At 47.4% G+C, this 23836-nt stretch overlaps 1 protein-coding gene across 1 annotated transcript in view; it reads right to left on the bottom strand.

The window, feature by feature from the left end:
• Positions 1-5793: 5793 nt before the first annotated feature.
• The window catches only part of POLB (DNA polymerase beta), a 43443-nt gene continuing 25400 nt past the window's right edge, over positions 5794-23836 (bottom strand). Inside the window, exons 11-14 of the mRNA XM_056570971.1 lie at positions 22727-22813; positions 15885-15946; positions 15183-15322; positions 5794-11774 (exon numbers count right to left, since the gene is read on the bottom strand). Of these exons, the coding sequence (XP_056426946.1) occupies positions 11680-11774; positions 15183-15322; positions 15885-15946; positions 22727-22813 (384 nt within the window). The 3' untranslated portion in view covers positions 5794-11679. The remainder of the gene's footprint in view (positions 11775-15182; positions 15323-15884; positions 15947-22726; positions 22814-23836) is intronic.

Genomic DNA, 23836 nt, shown 5'->3' with positions numbered 1-23836 from the left:
TATGTTGTGTCCAGTCTTATATACCTACATGTATCAGAGTTTTTACCATATGGATGATTTAAGGTCTGGTGATGAACCAGTCTTTCCATGTACCTCTCTACTAGAGATGAGCGAACTTACAGTAAATTCGATTCGTCACGAACTTCTCGGCTCGGCAGTTGATGACTTATCCTGCATAAATTAGTTCAGTTTTCAGGTGCTCCGGTGGGCTGGAAAAGGTGGACACAGTCCTAGGAAAGAGTCTCCTAGGAATGTATCCACCTTTTCCAGCCCACGGGGGCACCTGAAAGCTGAACTCATTTATGCAGGAAAAGTCATCAACTGCCGAGCCGAGAAGTTCGTGACGAATCGAATTTACTGTAAGTTCGCTCATCTCTACTCTCTACCCAATGGGCTATTCGTGTGAACATGACTCAGAAGTGAGCTGTATCTGAACTAACTCCATGGATCAGATTTATCAACCAATCACAGTTCAGCTTTCTATCTCTAAGGCAGTGTTTCCCAACCAGGGTACCTCCAGCTGTTGCAAAACTACAACTCCCAGCATGCCCGGACAGCCAAAGGCTGTCCGGGCATGCTGGGAGTTGTAGTTTTGCAACAGCTGAGAGCACCCTGGTTGGGAGACACTGGTCTGAGGTTTTATTTGGCCTCCATGCTCCTCCTGCTGGGAGTTGTAGTTTAGCAACAGCTGGTGGCACCCTGGTTGGGAAACACTGCTCTAAGGAGAAGTCCGATTTTTTTAATTTTTTTTTTATTTTTTTTTCGCCATGCTGTCTGCTTAACAAAAAAAACTGTACCACCCTTGCAGCCTCTGTTATGATGAGAGTTGAGTGAACTTACAGTAAATTGGCTCGTAGAGAACCTTGCAGCTCGGGTGTTGATTACTTTAGTCTGCATAAATTAGTTCAGCTTTCCAAGGGCTCTGGTTGCCTGGAAAAGTCTGGGATGACAGTCTTAGGTCTGTATCCACCTTTTCCAGGCAACTGGAGTAGAGATGAGCGAACTTCCCAGTAATTCGATTAGTCACGAACTTCTCGGCTCGGCAGTTGATGACTTTAGCCTGCATGAATTAGTTCAGCTTTCAGGTGCTCCGATGGGCTGGAGACTCTCTCCTAGGACTGTATCCACCTTTTCCAGCCCACCGGAGCACCGGAAAGCTGAACTAATTTATGCAGGATAAAGTCATCAACTGCCGAGCCGAGAAGTTCGTGACAAATCGAATTTACTGTAAGTTCGCTCATCTCTATTCGTGACTAATTGAATTACTGGAAGTTCGCTCATCTCTACTCCAGTTGCCTGGATAAGGTGGATACATTCGCTCATCTCTAAACTGGAGCCCTTGGAAAGCTGAACTAATTTATGCAGACTAAAGTAATCAACAGCCGAGCTGCGGGGTTCACTACGAGCCAATTTACTGTAAGTTCACTCAACTCTAATGATGGTGCCTGGCCGCCTTGTTCAAGAAGACATGTTACCGCTCACCCAAACTCTGCCTGCAGTGGTGTCCTGCCTCAACCTGTGATTGGTTGAGCAGCAATATGACATCGACCCCAACACCAGTAAGTGGAGCAAGAAGACTGAGTGCTGTCATAACAAGCTGGGAAGGAGGTAAGTACAGTTTTGTTTTTATTTGGGGCAGGGCACATTATAGTGGCTGGACCACCGTGATTAGACATCTTATCTCTGATCCTTTAAATAGGACAGTAGAGATGAGCGAACTTACCGTAAATTCGATTCGTCGCGAACTTCTCGGCTCGGCAGTTGATGACTTTTCCTGCATGAATTAGTTCAGCTTTCCGGTGCTCCCGTGGGCTGGAAAAGGTGGATACATTCCTAGGAAAGAGTCTCCTAGGACTGTATCCACCTTTTCCAGCCCACGGGAGCACCTGAAAGCTGAACTAATTTATGCAGGAAAAGTCAACAACTGCCGAGCCGAGAAGTTCGTGACGAATCGAATTTACTGTAAGTTCGCTCATCTCTATAGGGCAGTGTTTCTAAAGCGCGGTCCTCAAGTCCCCCCCAACAGGTCATGTTTTCTGGATTTCCTTAGTATTTTACAGGTGATATAACTGTGGTGATGCCTGACTCACTGACCAGAAAAGATGTATATCTATGACTTACCCCTTCGAGGCCCCGTCCACACTGGACATTCAGCCGGAGGAATTCCACTTGCAGCAGAATCATTGTTTTCAGTTGGGATTATGTTGCTCCTTGCTTAGGCTGGGTTCACACTGCGGAATCTCCGAGCAGAATTTCTGCCGGAGATTGAACCGGCAGCACTAGGACCATGCAGACTGCATTGCCATCCCCATAGACTGCTATGCATTTCCAGGTGGATCTTTTGAGAGATCTTCTCAGAAATCCATTGCCATCTAGGAGGATGGAATGCAGTTTAGGCGGTCCTAGTGCCGCTTGCTCTATCTCCGGCAGAAATTCTGCCCAGAGATTCCGCAGTGTGAACCCAGCCTGACTCCTTATTTTCTGAGGTAGAATTCAGCCGATGGAGTGAATTTCCCTGTTCTGGAATTACGGTAAGGGTCACATTTATTTTAAGGGGTTTGCCATTTAAATGCATGTAAAGCTTAAAACATTCATCAACCCCCCCCCCCCCCCCCCCAAATAGCACATATGATGGTTGGTAACATATGTTACTGATGTAAATGACAAGGACAAAGCTGCAATAGGATCTCTACTGCTGTAAGAATGGTGGGGAATCAGACATCCCCCAGAGGATACCGGGAAAATACAGAAACCTGCAATGTCTGGCTCCAATACATTTAATACACATCTCCAGCTCTCAGCAAATGACTACGTGAAGATCCAGGTTGGTTGGAGGAACAGCAGCTGGAACTGTGGTTTTATTGTTTGTAAAGTATCATCATTCACATGATATAAATAGCCCAGTACTGAACAGTCAGGATCCTGACCCCGACACAGCAGATGGTCTGCACCTCCGGACTCTGCGGAGGGAACTTTATTATACAGCTCATTACTGGGAGCTGAGTAAAGCCTGTGAGTAGAGATGAGCGAACTTACAGTAAATTTGATTCGTCACAAACTTCTCGGCTCGGCAGTTGATGACTTTTCCTGCATAAATTAGTTCCGCTTTCCGGTGCTCTGGAAAAGGTGGATACAGTCCTAGGAAAGAGTCTCCTAGGACTGTATCCACCTTTTCCAGCCCACCGGAGCACCTGAAAGCTGAACTAATTTATGCAGGAAAAGTCATCAACTGCCGAGCCGAGAAGTTCGTGATGAATCTAATTTACTGTAAGTTCGCTCATCTCTACCTGTGAGTCTGTAGAGCTGTCAGGCATCATGAGCAGCTCTACAGACACAAAGCCAAACAGGAAACTCTCAATGACTGTGGAGAAAGAAGGACTCACAGGCTTTCTCTATGTGTAGGTGTGAGAAGCAGGACTCACAGGCTTTCTCTATATGGAGGTGGGAGAAGCAGGACTCACAGGTTTTATCTATATGTAGGTGGGAGAAGCAGGACTCACAGGTTTTATCTATATGTAGGTGGGAGAAGCAGGACTCACAGGTTTTATCTATATGTAGGTGGGAGAAGCAGGACTCACAGGCTTTCTCTCTGTGTAGGTGAGGGAAGCAGGACTCACAGGCTTTCTCTATGTGTAGATGGGAGAAGCAGGACTCACAGGCTTTCTCTATGTGTAGGTGGAGAAGCAGGACTCACAGGCTTTCTCTATGTAGGTGGAGAAGCAGGACTCACAGGCTTTCTCTTTGTGTAGTTGGAGAAGCAGGACTCACAGGCTTTCTCTATGTGTAGTTGGAGAAGCAGGACTCACAGGCTTTCTCTATGTGTAGTTGGAGAAGCAGGACTCACAGGCTTTCTCGGTAGCTTTTCATTAGTGTCAAGAGCATATACCCATCAGTATAGGTGTCCCCCTAAGAGGCGCTGACACTAGGAAAAATAAAAGTCTGCTCCTCCCTGGCAGGATATACCCGCCCACTGGAAGTGAGGTAATCAGCTTTAACTAGTGTCAGTAGGAGGCAAGACAGGTCTGGAAGCTCCCCAAAACTGGTCTATTATTACACTGCTCAAAAAAAATAAAGGGCTCAGGCTTTCTCTATGTGTAGGTGGGAGGAGCAGGACTCACAGGCTTTCTCTATGTGTAGGTGGGAGGAGCAGGACTCACAGGCTTTCTCTATGTGTAGGTGGGAGAAGCAGGACTCACAGGCTTTCTCTGTGTGTAGGTGGGAGGAGCAGGACTCACAGGCTTTCTCTGTGTGTAGGTGGGGGAAGCAGGACTCACAGGCTTTCTCTATGTGTAGGTGGATAAGCAGGACTCACAGGCTTTCTCTATGTGTAGGTGGGAGGAGCAGGACTCACAGGCTTTCTCTATGTGTAGGTGGGAGGAGCAGGACTCACAGGCTTTCTCTATGTGTAGGTGGAGAAGCAGGACTTACAGGCTTTCTCTATGTGTAGGTGGGAGGAGCAGGACTCACAGGCTTTCTCTCTGTGTAGGTGAGGGAAGCAGGACTCACAGGCTTTCTCTATATGTAGGTGGGAGAAGCAGGACTCACAGGCTTTCTCTATGTGTAGATGGGAGAAGCAGGACTCACAGGCTTTCTCTATGTAGGTGGAGAAGCAGGACTCACAGGCTTTCTCTTTGTGTAGTTGGAGAAGCAGGACTCACAGGCTTTCTCTATGTGTAGTTGGAGAAGCAGGACTCACAGGCTTTCTCTATGTGTAGTTGGAGAAGCAGGACTCACAGGCTTTCTCGGTAGCTTTTCATTAGTGTCAAGAGCATATACCCATCAGTATAGGTGTCCCCCTAAGAGGCGCTGACACTAGGAAAAATAAAAGTCTGCTCCTCCCTGGCAGGATATACCCGCCCACTGGAAGTGAGGTAATCAGCTTTAACTAGTGTCAGTAGGAGGCAAGACAGGTCTGGAAGCTCCCCAAAACTGGTCTATTATTACACTGCTCAAAAAAAATAAAGGGCTCAGGCTTTCTCTATGTGTAGGTGGGAGGAGCAGGACTCACAGGCTTTCTCTATGTGTAGGTGGGAGGAGCAGGACTCACAGGCTTTCTCTATGTGTAGGTGGGAGAAGCAGGACTCACAGGCTTTCTCTGTGTGTAGGTGGGAGGAGCAGGACTCACAGGCTTTCTCTGTGTGTAGGTGGGGGAAGCAGGACTCACAGGCTTTCTCTATGTGTAGGTGGATAAGCAGGACTCACAGGCTTTCTCTATGTGTAGGTGGGAGGAGCAGGACTCACAGGCTTTCTCTATGTGTAGGTGGGAGGAGCAGGACTCACAGGCTTTCTCTATGTGTAGGTGGAGAAGCAGGACTTACAGGCTTTCTCTATGTGTAGGTGGGAGGAGCAGGACTCACAGGCTTTCTCTATGTGTAGGTGGAGAAGCAGGACTCACAGGCTTTCTCTATGTGTAGGTGGAGAAGCAGGACTCACAGGCTTTCTCTATGTGTAGGTGGGAGGAGCAGGACTCACAGGCTTTCTCTATGTGTAGGTGGAGAAGCAGGACTCACAGGCTTTCTCTGTGTGTAGGTGGGAGGAGCAGGACTCACAGGCTTTCTCTATGTGTAGGTGGAGAAGCAGGACTCACAGGCTTTCTCTATGTGTAGGTGGGAGGAGCAGGACTCACAGGCTTTCTCTATGTGTAGGTGGAGAAGCAGGACTCACAGGCTTTCTCTGTATGTAGGTGAGGGAAGCAGGACTCAGTCTTTCTCTATGTGTAGGTGGGAGGAGCAGGACTTACAGGCTTTCTCTATATGTAGGTGGGAGAAGCAGGACTCACAGGCTTTCTCTATGTGTAGGTGGAGAAGCAGGACTCACAGGCTTTCTCTATGTGTAGGTGGAGATAACACATCCTAGATCTGAATGAATGAACTAATCGTATGAAATACTTTTGTCTTTACATATTTGAATGTGGTGACAACAAAATCCCACAAAAATGATCAATGGAAATCAAATTTATCAACCCATGGAGGTCTGGATATGGAGTCACACTCAAAATCACAGTGGAAAACCAGACTACAGGCTGATCCAACTTTATGTAATGTCCTTAAAACAAGTAAGAATGAGGCTCAGTAATGTGTGTGGCCTCCACGTGCCCGTATGACCTCCCTACAATGCCTGGGCATGATCCTGATGCGGTGGCGGATGGTCTCCTGAGGGATGTCCTCCCAGACCTGGACTAAAGCATCCGCCAACTCCTGTACAGTCTGTGGTGCAACGTGGCGTTGGTGGATGGAGCGAGACATGATGTCCCAGATGTGCTCAATTGGATTCAGGTCTGGGGAATGGGCGGCCAGTTCATAGCATCATTGCCTTCCTCCTGCAGGAACTGCTGACAGCCTCCAGCCACATGAGGTCTAGCATTGTCTTGCATTAGGAGGAACCCAGGGCCAACCGCACCAGCATATGGTCTCACAAGGGGTCTGAGGATCTCATCTCGGTACCTAATGGCAGTCAAGCTACCTCTGGCAAGCACATGGAGGGCTGTGCGGTCCCCCCAAAGAAATGCCACCCAACACCATTACTGACCCACCGCCAAAGCGGTCATGCTGAAAGATGTTACAGGCAGCAGAATGTTCTCCACGGCGTCTCTAGACTCTCACGTCTATCACATGTGCTCAGTGTGAACCTGCTTTCATCTATGAAGAGCACAGGGCGCGAGTGGCGAATTTGCAAATCTTGGTGTTCTCGGGCAAATACCAAACGGCCTGCACGGCCTGTGGACGTCAGGCCCACCCTCATGGAGTCCGTTTCTGGCCATTTGAGTAGACACATGTACATTTGTGGCCTGCTGGATGTCATTTTGCAGGGCTTTGGCAGTGTTCCTCATGGTCCTCCTTGCACAAAGGCGGGGGTAGTGGTCCTGCTGCATGGTTGTTGCCATCCACCACGTCTCCTGATGTACTGGCCTGTCTCCTGGTAGCGCTTCCATGCTCTAGCCACTACACTGACAGACATAGCAAACCTTCTTGCCAGAGCTCGCATTGATGTGCCATCCTGGATGAGCTGCACTACCTGAGCCACTTGTGTGGGTTGTAGACTCCGTCTCATGCTACCACAAAAGTGACCAAAACATCAGCCAGGATAGCACAGGAACTGATAAGTGGTCTGTGGTCACCACCTGCAGAACCACTCCTTTATTGTGGGTGTCTTGCTAATTGCCTATAATTTTCACCTGTTGTCTGTTCCATTTGCACAACAACATGGGAAATTGATTGTCAATCAGTGTTGCTTCCTGAGTGGACAGTGTGATTTCACAGAAGTGTCATTGACTTGGAGTTACATTGTGTTGTTTAAGTGTTCCCTTTATTTTTTTGAGCAGTGTATCTCTAAGGCAGTGTTTCCCAACCAGGGCGCCTCCAGCTGTTGCAAAACTACAACTCCCATCATGTCCCGACAGCCTTCCTCATTGGAAAACACTGCTCTAAGGAGATGTCAACTTTATTTTTATTTTATTTTTAAATCGCCAGGCTGTCTGCTTAAAAAACAAAAAATCATGTACCTCCCTTGCAGCCTCTGTTATGTTCCCTTTATTTTTTGGAGTCGTGTATTTTCTAGTTAGAGCTGTTTAGTTAGGTTTTTATCTCCCTTTTTTCAGGTGAGGGTTCAGGAGCTACCTGTTCTCCCATATGCGACAAAGGGGCACGGAACAGCGCCTGGAGGTTGTACCCTGGGTCCAAGTCCTCCACTTGCCCCGCTATCTCAGCCTGGTATGATGCAGCGTAGCCATAAGCTGGCTGAAGACTTCAGGGTGAGTATATGAAGATGGAGCCGTGGATGAGTATGTACTGCAAACCCTCTTCCACCTCTCCCTCCCTTTTGCTCATCCAGGGGTCCTCTTTCTCTCATGTGCCCAGCTCCTCAGCAACCATTCCACATGGCTGTGCTGGGCAGGACCCCTCATGGCCTCCCGCACCATTCTGGAGGGGACAGTCCGGTGGACCTGCCCTACCCCCTCTTCAGGCCCCACATGTATTGCGGCCAGGCACAGTACCATGGCTGAGTTCCCTTCTTATTCGGCTGGAGTCTCATTGCTGCTGCCATAGTTTCAGTCTCTGGGGCAGTGGGTCTCCGGTCCCACTCGGCCGTCTACTTCCCCTGTAGGGGAGCAATAATCCCGCTTACCACTCTTATTTAGGTCCAGGCGCGGTGTCCTGGCTGCATTCTTTATTAGAATGACCAGAGACCTACAGCTACAGGCAGTGGGTCTCCAGTCCCACGTGGCCGACCGCGTTCCTTAGTGTGGGCACACCAGCCCGCTTACTGCTCTTAGCTGCGGCCAGGTGCAGTGTCCTGGCCACGTTCTTTTATCTGCTGCCGGAGGCCCTCTGCAGTTGCCCCCTTCTTAGTTTTCTTTGGACAGCAGGTCTTTGGTCCCACGCGGCTGGGCGCTTCCCCGTTCATGTGGCCGGGTGGCGGAGTGCTCCTTACAGCATGTAGCTGTCTCCGGGGGCGGTGTTTTCCAGCACACCCTGCTTTCGGAGGGCTGCACTTCCTCTCAGTTCAAAAAAAATTTAAAAAATTATATCTCAGATCATTCACAGGCTCTCTATGTGTGGGAGGGGGAACCAGGACTCTTACATGTTCTCTTACGCTGGGTTTACATCACGTTTTTGCAATTCAGTTCCGGTATCAGGTTATTGATGATAAAAAAAAAAAAAAAAAAACCGGATTCCACAAAACCTGATTCAACTGTATCAAACTTGTGTACAAATTTGAATCCATATACGGTTTGAAAAATGATGTCCAGTTGCATCTGTTTTTTAAGAAAAAAAAAAAGTATACGTTTTTAACGTTTCATTCCATTATGAATAAAGTTTCACTTGTTTGATTGAAATTCCAAGAGAAAAAACTGTGCAAAGTCAAAAACCGTATGGTGGAAACCGGATGGAACCATATGCACATATGGTTCTGGACGGTTCCCATTGACTCCCATGTTAAAAAAAAAACATGTTTTAATACGTTTTTTTACCCAGACCAAAAACCGTGGTAGTCTACAGTTTTGGGTACGGGAAAAAACCTGACAAAACTGTACAGGATGCAAAATGGACACAACCTGATGCATCTTTTGGCATACGGTTTTCAAAGGAGAGTCAGTGCATATGGCTTTCAATACGGTTCCGTACGGTTTTCAAATTAAAAACGTATACGGGAACTATATAGCAAAAACGTGGTGTGAACCCAGCCTTAGAGTCCAAGCAGAAGTTAATGATCGGTTTAAAAATTATATACCAACTGTAATGTGCGTTTGTTTTTGTATTTCTCTATTTAGGTGTGTATTCACACACTAGTTTGTTCTGAGCAGTTTGCTATTCTCCATGAATTGGGAATGGTTAATGCTCAGAACCAATGAGATCTCGGGTGTGTCTATTTAACCAGAGTTCTCCTGCATTCTGGTGCTGGTTATTTTGTGCAATAATACTACTATGATGTCTGTTTGTGCAATTCTCTGACTATGTCTGCTTGAGCATTTACCTTGTATTTATCTGAGTTTTAGCCATGGTTAAATAGTCTTGTTTATTGTAGATTTTAGTCTGTTTTATTTGTCGGTCTTTAGGATGTATGTCTGTTCTGCTTAGTCTGTGTTCACACTGAGTATCCTGTCCTGTTCCTCCACATAGTGGAGTTTGGTTTTTAATTGATCCTGTCTTGTATCTTGAAATATATCCTGTTTTGAATCTTGAGACATATCCTGTCTAGTATCCTGACCAGTGTTCCTCTACGTTGTAGAATTTGGTTTTCTTATATCGGTTTTTATGAAGTTCATGTTTATCTATGTTCAGTGTGAACAGTGTCCTATGTTACCTGATCAGTTTAGTGTTTTATCTTTCATTTCTTCCATCCATCCCCTGCATCTCTTGGATTCATCTGTATTCTTGTTACATGCTTAGTCTTGTTTATTTTATCATGTCTACCATTTATCCGATATCTGGTCTATGAACTGTTTGTTAATACACTATTTTCTGCACTGTTAGTATTTGTGTCCTGTCTGGTATATCTGTCTGTCTGGTAGTTTTCTGTTTCTGGCCTGTGATCGACAATGTATATTTGTTTTTATGCCACTGCAGTTTAGCACAGGGAGGGACCGGCTCCAAGTTGTTGATTCACTGCTTAGGATGTCTGGGCAAGTAGGCAGGGAGAGTGTTTTTAGGGTCAGTTTAGGGCTCGCTCACTCTCCCTGTCCCCACCCCACCCCAGTCAGTCAGTCATGACTCCAACAAGCTCAACATCTTCCCTTCAATCCATCGCTGCCCTCAGATAGGAGACCTAACACTTTACAGACAGCAATGTGTATTGTAAAATATCAAAATCATATCAAACAGTCGTTCAGCATGCAAAAAAAAAATAAAAAATTCTATATCACCAAATCCATACCTTTATACTACAACAAGACTTATTTTATAATAATAATAATAATAGAAAAAAGGAAATAAAATGTAAACTTTTTTCCACTATAAGGATAAATGAACAATTTTACTTTTGCAGCGCAATTCTTACTGCCTTCATTGACGCCATGTTGTCTGCACTTTAAATGCCACAATCCAGTTACAATTCAGTCTTAACTCATTACAGTGTAATAAAAAAACAAAAATAACCATAACTTATTAAAAATAAATGACATAAAAAAATGACAGTCATATGATCGTTCTAACAATAAAGCTGGAAAGCCCAGTCTCCTGAAATGGTCGGTCTTAGCAGTGATTTTATTCCACATAAAAGAACAATTCTGAAGCGTCTTTTCTCTGTATTGTGTAGTTCCTCCTGGAAATGTATGAATAAATTGACAACTGGGTGTTACCTTTATCCTGATATTGTCCAATCAGTACTTCCGGCGTCAGATTGTAAAGGCAGTGTTTCCCAACCAGGGTGTTTCCGGCTATTGCAAAACTACAACTCCCAGCATGCCCGGACAGCCAAAGGCTGTCCGGGCATGCTGGGAGCTGTGGTTTTGCAACAGCCGGGAGTTGTAGTTATGCAACAGCCGGGAGTTGTAGTTATGCAACAGCCGGGAGTTGTAGTTATGCAACAGCCGGAGACACCCTGTTTGGGAAACACCCCATTGAAAACATGAATGGTAACTCCCAGTTGTTAATTCATTCCTCTATTTCCAGGAGGAATAACAGAGGAACAGCACAACACTGTTCAAAGAAAAGATGCTCCAGAAATTTTATTTTATGGGGATTAAAATAAATTTACTACAACAGACAAATAAAAAATAAAAAATGCTTTCAGATTCTAGTCCGTCTAGATGTTGCAAAACTACAACTCCCAGCATGCCCGGACAGCCAATGGCTGTCCGGGCATGCTGGGAAATGTAGTGTTGCAACAGCTGGAGGTCCACAATTTAGAGAGCTATGCTCACATGATTTGGGTTTAAAAATTAAATAACAGAGTTGGCTGTCCGGGCATGCTGGGACTTGTTTTTCAACAGCTGGAGGCACTCTGTTTGGAGACCTATGATCACATGATTTGGGGTTTAAAAATTATAGTACATGACGTTAAATAACAAAGGTTTATGTAACAGCTTTACATGCCTTATACCTAGCTACTAGCACTCGCACAATTTCACTAACACACACACAACACACTACAGAAGAGGCGGTGACATCACTGATCTTATAGTTGCAGCGTAACCTTGTAGTGTGAACAGGACAATATTCAGCTGGCAGGGTTTTTTGGTTACTCGCTGCGATCTTTCGGTTCGCGGTATCTATAATGGATGTAATCGAAGATGTCTTTCTCGCTGTCTATCGGAAGAGGTTCACCCGCCATTCCTAGGAAGAGAAACAGAGGAGAACATATAAAAGTTTTCTATTGATAGGCACCTTTACCCAAAATTGCACTTATATTACAACCACACGGAACTTTAACTTAAAAGGGGTTATTCAGGATCACAAAAAAAACAGAGCCGATTTTATAAAAAAATACAGTACCACCCCCCTGTCCTCAGGTTGTGTGTGGTATTGCAGCTCAGTTCCATCGAAGTGAATGGAGCCAAGTTGTAATACCACACACAACCTGAGGACGGGTGTGGTGCTGTTTTTTGGGGAAAAAAAACTAATAGTGTCGCTTTTTTAAAGCAATATATGTGCAGGATACTGTATGTGTGACTAGACTCTAAAGAGGTTATAAAGGAGTCGAAAAAACCTGCAGATTTTTTTTTTTTTTTTTACAAAAACAGCACCACCCCAGTCCTCAGGTTGTGTGTGGTATTGCAGCTCAGTTCTATTGAAGTGAATGGAGTCAATGTAATACCACACACAACCTGAGGACAGGGGTTGTGCTGTTTTTGGAAGAAAATTAGTGCTTTTTTTTGTACTACTGGATAACCTCTTTAGGGTACGTTCACACGTATGCAGATTTGATGTGCAGGATTTTCTGCTGCAGATTTCAATGTAAACTAAATGACTAAGCACAGCATCTAATCTGCAATTACAAATTCTGCGCATCAAATCTGCGCAGGATCCTGTATGTGTGAACGCACCCTTAGGGTACATTCACACAAGCAGATCCCCAGCCCATATTATGCTGCAGATCCGCCGCTGAAGGACGCTGTATGCTGCCTTTACAGGTGCCTGCTCTGAGCGACAATCTGCAGGCACACTGCCATGTGCGAGTTGGCGTGATCATGCGCAGTATAGTCGCACATCGCTGCAGCTCTCGGCCTAGCTCATAGAGCAGGGGGAGAGGCCGCGATGTGTGCGAGTACACCGCGCATGCACAGCGACTCGCACATCGCTTCAGTGTGTCTGCTCATAGCGGTGGATTGCTGCTCCGAGCAGGCACCTGTAAAGGCAGCATACAGCGGTCCTTCAGCGGCGGATCTGCAGGGTAATATGCGCTGGGGATTCGCTTGTGTGAACGTACTCTTAGGGTGTATTCAAATGTACAGTATCCTGCACATATTAGATGCACAAAATTTGAAGCTGCAGATTTGATGCAATATTGAGTCATTAAGTTTCCATAGAAATCTACAGCTCCAAATCCTGCACAGGATACTATACATGTGAACAGACCCTTAAGGGGTTATCCAAGAGTAGAAAAAACAGAGCTAATGTCTTCCAAAGTGAGCACCACACATGTCCTCAGGTTGTGCGTGGTATTACAACTTGGCTCTATGCATTTCAATGGACCTAAGCTGCAATACCACACACAACCTGAGGACAGGGATGTTGTTATAATTTTTTTTAAAGAAATATGTGCAGGATACTGTACGTGTGACTAGACCCCTAGGCGCAAGAAGAAGCCAGCACTAGGACTGCTCAGAAATGCGCCGTCTCGTAACCGCCAATGCATTTCCAAGCGGATTCTGCAGACAGAAGAGCCAAGACTATTTTTTTTCCACAGCAGAAACATGCCAAATTCTGCAGAGTGCACAGTGCAGCAGAATCCCATTGAAAAAAATAGGTTTCCGCTGGGAAATTCTGCTGTGTGAACATGGCCTTAAAAGGGATATTCTCAAGCGTCTTCACAGAAAACACGGTGCTGAACATTTGCGTGTTTGGGGCATTCGACAGAGATAGTTGTTGGCTAAATAATTATTTTGGCCACAGCGCTGAATCGGCACTGCTTTGCTGTTTGATCCTGCACAGCCGCACTTTTGGCCACCCATCAGCACTGTGGCCCCTTCTTTCCCAGAATCAATGTGACTCCCACTGATCATAAAGCAATGTCACATCCTTGAGATATGTCATTATTTTATAACATGGATTTCGCTGCAACTGTTATCAGGTGTGTTTTTTCTTATACACAACTTTTATTTGGTAAGTAAATAAATACATTAATTAAATAAATAAAAAATAAGTAAAAAATAAAAATGTATATATATATATATATATATATATATATATATATATATTTTATAATTTTTTTAAACTTATTTTTATTTATTTTATTACGGTATTTATTTACCGTATTTTTCGCCGTATAAGACGCACTTTTTCTTCCCCAAAACTGGGGGGGGGAAAAGTCGATGCACCCCTATCGCGGCGGTCCCTGTGGTCATCAACGGCCGGGACCCGCGGCTAATACAGGACATCACCGATCGCGGTGATGCCCTATATTAACCCTTCAGACGCGGCGATCAAAGCTGACCGCCGCGTCTGAAGGGAAAGTGACACTAACCCGGCTGTTCAGTTGGGCTGATCGGGACCGCCGCGATTTCGCCGCGGCGGTCCCGAACAGCCCGACTGAATATCCGGGTTAGTGCTTACAGGACACCGGGGGGGGGACCTTACCTGCCTCCTCGGTGTCTTCTCCGTTCAGGGATCCCCTGTATGGCCGGCACTCTCCTTCCTCGTCATCACGTCGTCGCGTACGTGGGTCGGCGTGCGTAACGACGTGATGGCGGCGACGGAGAGCAAGGATACCCGGCCGGCAGCAGAGACGTTCCGGAGCGACGGGGACGCGGCGACAGTGATGGAGCGACATCCAGGGCAGCGGTGACGGGTCCGGAGCGGCGGGACACGTGAGTATTACCTCCTATGCAGTGGTCTTCAATCTGCGGACCTCCAGATGTTGCAAAACTACAACTCCCAGCATGCCCGGACAGCCAACGGCTGTCCGGGCATGCTGGGAGTTGTAGTTTTGCAACATCTGGAGGTCCGCAGGTTGAAGACCACTATTGGGTTCAAAATCTTTAATTTTTTAGATTTTGCACCTAAAAATAGGGTGCGTCTTATATGCCGGTGCGTCCTATAGGGCGACAAATACGGTACTTTATTTAAAAATAAAATTAGATACTATTTATTTTTATATATTATATATTATTTAATTTATTTATTTTTTAATAAAATAAATAAATTTAATTAATAATAAAAAAAAAAATCCACAAAAAGCTGCCCCCTCATTTTGCACTCCCAAAATGCGGTTTGTGTGTGGCTTTTTTTTTTTTTTTCATCACATTGATGATTTTTCAATTTTTTTTGTATGTCTGGACGATTATATAAAGTGACCATAAGATTATATAAAGTGACCGTAATGCTTTATGTGGCAAAAATCTTCTCTTTTTTTTGTAGGGAAAGGTACTGTAGATATAACAGTGGACATCCACAGTCCCGTGACAGTGGCGAGCCTCCTAGTTTATTGGGGTTTTTTGTGTACTTGGCTCTATTTATATGAATTCCACAACATAGGTAACATAGGAATGGTAAAAGTTCACAAGCAGAGGTAATAAAGCTGACCTGTGACCCCCAGTGGGCGCAGGGTATATTCATTCAAGGTGAAGCCTTTCTCCAGGGCATGGGTACGCATATTCTTGTTAAAAATATCACTGCCGGTGAAATACAGCACCCCGCAGTAGTACTGGTCCTTGGGAATCAACCTGGTGTAATGGAATACAAGTTAGTTATAGCAGTCATTAGCAGGTGCTGGCCTTGTGTCTGGTATTGCAGCCCTATACCAGTGTGCCTCCAGCTGTTGCAAAACTACAACACCCTGCAACTGACCAATCAGAATGGGCATTTTACTGGTAAATCACCTCTATTACTGAAGTACAAGCACTGATTGGCTGTCTGGTAGCGCCCCCTACAGTACAGGGAGGAACTACAAGTTCCGGACTACTCCTTACCGGTGCCGGGTTAGCTGCTCCTTTGGACACCAAGTAAGGGCGGCTCCATTTGGGACACTGTGTACTGTATAGGACCCTGAAGAAGCTCCTGTCCTCTCCATAAACCATTGTTTCCCAACCAGGGTGCCTCCAGCTGTAGCAAAACTACAACTCCCAGCATGCCCGGACAGCCGTTGGCTGTCCGGGCATGCTGGGAGTTGTAGTTTTGCAACAGCTGGAGGCACCCTGGTTGGGAAACACTGCCCTAGACAATACTAATAAATTAAATGGCTACTATCTTTCACACGAAACATGAATACAGCATACGAAGCATTACCGTATATCAAGTCTCCGGAAGGGGAACTGTTTGCTTCCCTCAGGCGGCAGCTGGCATACACCCTGCAGGAAACACAAAAGAAAAGTGAGGTCTGGTAGAGAAGATGGTAATGGAGAATGCAGGCTTTATTTAAGGAATTTTTTTGAATGTCTTGCTTCTATAGCGCAGCATAGGCTTTTATCAAAAAATAAGGTAGAGGTTCTTGTGTATGGCACGTGCCTATCAGTTTTAAATGATGTGGCAGGTATTGGGTTGCAATTGAATCAATGAAATTATTTCCTAAAGCTGCCTACATTTCCAATGCATCCTTTGGCTTTGCATAGAGAGGGTGTGGAGTTTGATCACTGCACCTGGTCATCTAATAAGACTGCTGGAGTTCACCCAGGTGAACTAAGGCTACGTTCACACGACCGTTGTCCCCCAACTAGATTTTGTCCATTATTGCCTCCTAAACGCACCATTCTATTAACATGCAAACTGATGCAAAGGGATGCTATTTAGTGGCGTCCGTTTGCATCAGTTTTTCATTCGTTAGTATCAGCCGACTACAGACTCCTGCAGCCGGGACTACTATTACTCCCATCGTGGAACAGACTTCTTTTCATGATGGGAGTAGTACTTCCCCAGCTGTGGGAGTCTGCAGGCGACTGGGAGGCAAGATTAGTGCTTGTACTACTACCCCAATCATGGAACAGTCTGCTCCATGTTGGGGGTAGTAGTACAGGGGCTGAGGGATTGATTGCACCAAGTCTCACTTCTGAGACCTGATGCGATCAGAAGTTATTAACCAGGGGAGTGGGCGGCATGATCCGAAACCCTGCGATGTAAGATCGTGTGTGTGTTTTACTTTCATTTTCAAATACCCCGCTGGGAGCCCTGAATGGCTGGCACCGAGGGACCATTCAGGGCTCCCAGCGGGGTTTTTAAAGTCATTAGTGAGGATTGTAATGTTACTCTACACTGGCGGCCGAGGAAGCATTGCGCTGCTTTCCCCGACTGCCCTGACGTGCTGCAAGAGCATATGTACAGAAGCGCTGCAGGAAGATATATAGGTAGCACAGTGGGGGGCAATATACACAGCTAGCGCAGGGGGGGGGGGAGGCAGACATATAGTTCTATATGTCTGCCACCCCCCCCCTGCGCTAGCTATGTATATTGCCCCCCGCTGCACAAGCTATATATTTTGCCCCTCGCATCGCTTACATATGTCCCCCCTCCCAGCGAGCGCATACATACATCCCTCGCAGAGCCGAAGCCCTGTTGAAGAACACCCAGGAAGCCCCAACAGAGCGGGTGGTGTGTGCCGTAACCCGGAAAGGGGGAGCCTTCCCCTTAGAATGATTGGCCTTTGATATGGCAGACCGGATCCAGCAGGATATGGTCGTCTTAGAAGCTGGAAGCCCCTTGCGCCGGCCTTCTGGAATGACGAACAGCTAATCAGAGCGCCGAAAAGAAGAGGTGGCCGAGAGATAGACACGCAGAGCTCTGGCCACGTCCAAGTTGTGGATAGAGCGCTCCTTAGTGTGAGGCAGAGCCAGGCAGAAGAAGGGAAGGACAATATCCTCGTTCAGATAAAAAGAGGAGACCACCTTCGTCAGAAAAGATGGTCCCGGTCGAAGCACAGTCTTGTCCTGGTGAAGGACAAGAAAGGGGGGGTCGGCAGGAGAGACGCCAATTCGAGACACCTGCCAGATGGAGGTCACAGCAATGAGAAAAGACACCTTCCAAGATAGGAAGTGGAGGGAGATCTCCCTAAGGGGTTCAAATGGGGCGCCTTGCAAAGCACCAAATTCAGGTCCCAGAGTGGAGTGGGAGACCTGTAAGGAGGAGCCTCAGCCACACCCTGAAGGAAGGTGCGAACATGAGGATCAGAAGCCAGGGGGCACTGAAAAAGAATGGAAAGCGCCAATACCTGCCCCTTGATGGGACTAAGGAAAAAACAACGGGAGACAGGGAGCAGGCCTTGCACCACAGAAAATAGTCACGCCAGGTCATGTGATAAATCCTGGCAGAGGAAGGGTTACACGCCTGAAGCATGGTGCGAATGAACCGGAGAGAGAAACTGCGAGCCCCGAGCACCGCGGTTTCAACCGCCATGCCGTCAAACACAGCGGCAGTGAATTGAGGTGGCAGAGAAAGGACCTTGAAAGAGAAGGACGTGCCGATCCAGGAGCCGCATGGGAACGTCCGCCACGAGATGAACCACGGGCGCCACCAGAATTGCTGAGCCGCCTGTAGCTTCTTCACTCCCCTGGGTAAGAGGGGAAGCAGAGGAAAGAGTTAAAGAGGCACTTTCATTGTTAAAAACTTTTCATATATTGCAGGACTCATAATATGACATTTCACAATATACACCTGTTAAAATTTTTATTTTCACCTGAAATTCAAGCTCAAAATAGCCGCCACTAGGGGTCGCCTGTCTTTTAGCCAGACAGATTAGCCTAGATTTTACAGCATACTGGATACCGACCGTAAAGCATACCAGTATCCAGTATAGGAGATTTCTATTGAGCGTATGCAAAACTACAGATAAAGGATGTGTGGACATGCTGGGAGCTATAGTTTTACAACAGCTGGAGGCAACACTGCTCTAACACAGTTATTTACAAACATTGCAGCTTCAGTTGTTACTAAACTACAACTCCCAGCATGCTGAAATAGTCAAAGCTTTCTCGGACTCCTGAATGACAAAGAAGTTGATCAGACATTCAGGAGTCTGTGAAAGATGAATGACACACATAGTGACAGCTATGCTGATTAGCATCCAGCTTTACAAGAAGAAGATAAAACAGATAGAACATGTATTCATAAAAATGCTGTACTTTTATCTAAAAAATCCTTGCACTAATTTTATAAAGATCTATTCTTATATTTATACATTTTATCCTGTTATGAATTCACCATAATGTCTTCTGATTCCTGCAGGCAAGCTCCAAGTATCTTCCTCTGACACATGACACAGCATAAAACCAGAGAGGAAAGGGTTACAGAGTAGAGAGTACTGATTGGCTGACTGCACAGGCTTGCTCCTGTGAGGGAGACAGACTGACACGCCCCCTCCAGCCTGCACAATGAAAAAGTAACTCACCAGCAGATAAATGCTTATATCTCTGGATATATATAGGTCCGAGACACCTAAAAATTATATGCACATGATCAGGATTGGGTCCTGAGTAACATATCACGTTTTTTCTTTTTTTTGCACTATGACAGGTATGCTTTAAGGGAGGGGGTGAACTGTGAACAGGGAACGACCAACAGTGAGAGCCAGAGGATCGCAGGATTTTGCCACGAAGGCAGGAACCTGCCGGTTTAGGCGGGACGCAAAAAGGGCCACATCCGGAATCCCACAACGTTCGCAATTTGCTGCAAACACCTCCGGGTGGAGAGACCACTCCCCCGGGCGAGGAGCAGATATGGAGGGAACCTGGCGTTCCACCCATCTTGTCACCTCCGCCATTGCCGTGATGCTACGAGTGCCCCCCTGGCGATATAAGCCACAGCCGTGACATTGTTTGGACCCGATCCGGGGAGATGGGCATCCTGGGGGGGGACCAACGGCCCTGAACCGTGCAGTCCTGAAAAACACCCTCCCAGCCGAGGAGACTTGCATCCGTCGTTAAGACCTGCCAATGCGGAGGGAGAAACGAGCGCCCCCTGGGAGGAGTGGAGAGCGGAGCCACCAAAAAGAGCGACTGGCCCCCCGGGGGGGGGGGGGGGAAGAGACTGATCCGGTGGTGGAGGGACTGAGGAGACTTGTCCCACAGAGACAGGATGGCCCACTTAAGAGGGCGGCACCGGGACTGAGCAAAAGGAACGGCTTCCATGGCCGCCACCCTCCTGAACAACACTTCCATGCAGGAACGGATGTCACCGGTTCTGGACGGAGCAATAGGCGGATCCCGGAAAGAAGAGCACTCCGCTTGTCAGGTGGAAGCAGAACCCGAGCCTTTTCGGCGTTGAAGCAAAGCCCTAGGAAGACCAGAAACTGGGAGGGAGAGAGGTTTGATTTCTCCCGGTTGATCACCCACCCGAAACTGGTCAGGGTCTGAAGAGTGATGTGGAGACTCTCCTAATTTTGTGCAAAGGACGGAGCTTTGATCAACAGGTCGTCCAGATAAGAAAGCACCGACACCCCCCCAAGAGCGGAGGATGGCGATCACCACCGCCAGGACTTTGGTGAAGACCCTGGGGGCCGTTGCCAGCCCAAAGGGCAGGGCCACAAACTGCAAATCACCTGCCAGAACAGCAAACCGCAGAAACCGTTGGTGTCCCGGAAAAATAAATATGTGGAGGTAGGCATCGCGGATGTCCACCGAAGACAGGAATTGCTGCAACAACAGAACGGAAGTGCGGCAGGTGCAAGTGCCGACTGAGGAGCTTCAGATCGCGAACCGGAAGGACCGTTCCCCCTTTTTTGGGAACGATGAACAGATTCGAATAGAAGCCCAAAAAACGTTCCTGGGGTAGAAATGGCACAATGACCCCCTGTGCAAGGAGGGTGTGGAGTGCAGACTGAAAAGCCGGAGAGCGCGGAGGTCGGGACCTGAAAAAACGATCCTGGGGAAAAGAACAAAATTCGATTCAGTAGCCATCTGAAATGACGTCCCAAACCCAGGAATCCTGGACCTGCACCAACCAAGGAAGGCTCGGGTGGTGGCGACCCTTCAAGAGAAAGTAGGCTTGCGAGTACCTGGCTTGGCAGGGAAACTTCCAGAATGGCAGTCCTGCTTCCAGGAGGGGCACGCTTTGAAGGTAGAAGCCTTCAGAGACTGCGAAGACGCTGGTTTGTGCTGGCGGCCTGAGGCAAAGGACCGAAAGGAACGAAAAGAAAAGGACTTGCGGCGAGAATCGGTGCAACGCACTTTATTCTAAAGGAATAGCCTCGGAGATTATTTCATCCAGGCAATGCCAGTAAAGGGCATCTCGGTGAGAGATTTCTTGGAGGCCGTGTCAGCATTCCAGGCCTTCAACAACATAGAGCAGCTGATGAGAGGCCCAGGCTGAAAAGGCCGTGGCATACCCAAGTTGCGGCGAACGACGGAAGCAAGGACGAGCCGACTGCTTCAAAATGCGAATTTTGTTAAATTCTCAATTCGCTTGTCCACGGGATCTTTGAAGGAAGCCGCATCTGCCAGAGGAAGAGTGGTGGATTTGAAAAAGCGAGAGACTGGAGGGTCCACTGTAGGCGGGGCGGTCCATTTGGAGACCAGGTCCTGGGCAAATGGGAACATAGCCCTCAGCCCCAGGGGAGTGACCGCGGCAGCGGGGAAGCTGTCTGGTAGATGGGGATATGGAGCAAGAGCGGCGTGGAGGCGTCCCAGGTGAGGAGTCAGAGTTAATGACCCTGGGGCGCTTGTGAGAGGAGGCTGAACGAGCCTCCCGGCTATGTTCTCATTTGCCCAGGACCTGGTCTCCAAATGGACCGCCCCGCCTAAAGTGGACCCTCGCTTTTCCAAATCCACCACTCTTTCTCTCAAGGAGGAATGCTTCAAGGCAGTAGCCACCTCACTGGAAACTTGTGCCAGATCAGAGATCATCTGGGAGTGAGAGGACACCCAAACCGGGGGAGGTTCAGTGACCACACGCTACAGAGAGCCATCCTGGGCGAAAGGCACAAGAGGGCTAGGATGTGAAGCGGAGCAGGCAGAACAGGTGGACTCAGCCGAACCACCTGGCATTTTAGTTGTACACTAAGGCAGAGATCTCCTGTCTGCAGGGATAGCAGTGTGAAGGAACAGCAGAGTGAGATCCCTGTAGAGAGCAGCTGGAGGAACAGCGTGTGCAGCGGCCGGGACTGAAGAGGAAGGAGCACATGACAGCGAGGGATCAGCCACCCCCTGAGGAGTTCATAGCTTCCAATAGGTAGAATGGCCAAGAGGGAGGAGACCTGTAACCCTGCAGCGCACGCTAGACCAGGAGAGGTTGACACTGACCGCGCGCTGGCAGGGGATTGGATGTGACCCAGGCAGAGAGGGATAGAATGCCTGGCCGCATGAAAATAGTGGGCGGAGCTACCCGCCGGAGGAGAAGGGTCGAAGCCGCAGGCAAAATTTACAGGCGCCCGGCGGATGTGGCCCCCACTCCCAGTCACCACGCGCTGCCGGAAGTAATACAGAGGGCGGCTGCGGTCTCTGTAAGGAGTTTGCGGCGGCAGGAGCCGGAACAGGGCCGTGCATGTACAGAATGCCACGGCCGAAACAGAGAGCCGGCCCGTGCGACAGTCAGAAAGACTGTCGCACCGCATTAGGAAGGAGCGGCGCATGGTCAGGCAGTGAGAGGACAAGAGTCCAGTGCCTAGAGTCTCCTATGTCCCCCAATGGAGCAGAACGAGAAAACTACTATATATTCTGATCCAATGTATATAGCAGCAGTATACAGATAGAGCTGGGTGGGAAGATGAGAGGTCTGGGAGCTGCCAAGATGGATCTGGTAAGTGATCATGTGATACTGTAGTTCACAGGAAGTCAGCTGACCCAGGACTGACCACTGATACACATTAAACACTGATTTTCTTTGAACCAGACTTGTGACCACATGACCCAGTTACAGTAAAGAAACATGGATGCAGCTCTGCTGGGATTAAACAAACAGAGCTATAGAATCATAGAATGTGTCGGCAGATAAGAACCATTTGGCCCATCTAGTCTGCCCAATAACCTGAATCCTATCAATAGTCCCTGGCCCTAACTTTAATGAAGGATAGCCTTATCCTTATATCCCATGCATGCGTTAACTCCTTTACTGTATTTGCAGTGACCACTTCTGCAGGAAGGCTATTCCATGCATCCACTACTATTGGACTAGTGATTGTGAGGGTGCATGATATAGACATATCTTACCATGAATTTGGTGTCTCCCTTCACCAGTGTATCTGTGATAAACTTGCATTCTTCCAGAGTTTGGACCACCTGGTGTAAGAGGTGCGGCTGAGGACAAACACATGGATATAGTTATGGTCTCTGACAATATACACTACCTGCTGCACATTGATGGCCATAAATATTACAACCTGGAGGACCCCATGATTCACAGATATCTTTCACTCCCTCAATTGGTTTGTAAATAGTGTTAATCCAATAGACCCGGACATCACTAACCAATATAGCAGTGAAAACAACATTACAAGAAGCATTAGAAGACATAAAGGGATACAGCTGTATAGCGCACTAAAGCCACTGCAGACATTCATGCGGAGGATCACGTAGAAGATTCCCCTGAGGACATCACTACAGCCCAGTGACCTCTTCTCCACTATCCACTCCAGGAAGAGAGCAGGAATGAGGTGGGGGATAGAAAATCAGCTTGGGTGTCAGCAAATATATGTAAAGACCATGTGACATATACAACGAATTGTGGATCTACATGGTAAACATGAACTGCTTTATATACACTCCTTAACATTAAAGGGGTACTCCTCCCCTAGACATCTTATCCTCTGACTTTGTGCTGGATAACTGGCGATGTGGGGCGGAGGTTTGTGATGTCACCGTCACGCCCCGCTCAAGACGTCACGGCCAAGTCCCCTCAATGCAAGTCTATGGGAGGGGGCGTGATGGCCGTCAAGCCCCCTCCCATAGACTTGCATTGAGGGGGCATGGCTGTGACGTCACGAGCCTCTGGCGGGGTGCAGCAGGGAGATCCCGCTGCTGGGGACCCCCGCGATCTGACATCTTATCCCCTATTCTTTGGATAGGGGATAAGATGTCTAGGGGCAGAGTACCCTTTTAAGACCTAGAAGAACATGCTGTGAGCTTAAACACATCAAGAAAGTAGCGGGTGTCACAAAGATCAGCAAATAATCAAACATCTAAGCACTTGACAAATCTGTTGCAGAAGCTTCAATAGTATAAAGCCAGATGGAAAGTAAATATTTCATCTATAATAAACCACAGAAATGTTATTAAGTCAGTACAGTATGATTGCGTGATGTCTCCTGTTCGTCCACCTGG

Source organism: Hyla sarda, chromosome 4, assembly GCF_029499605.1.
Source record: "Hyla sarda isolate aHylSar1 chromosome 4, aHylSar1.hap1, whole genome shotgun sequence".
NCBI lineage: Eukaryota > Metazoa > Chordata > Amphibia > Anura > Hylidae > Hyla > Hyla sarda.
The sequence above is the reverse complement of the archived record's forward strand: the minus strand, read 5'-3'. Positions and strand labels throughout refer to the sequence as shown.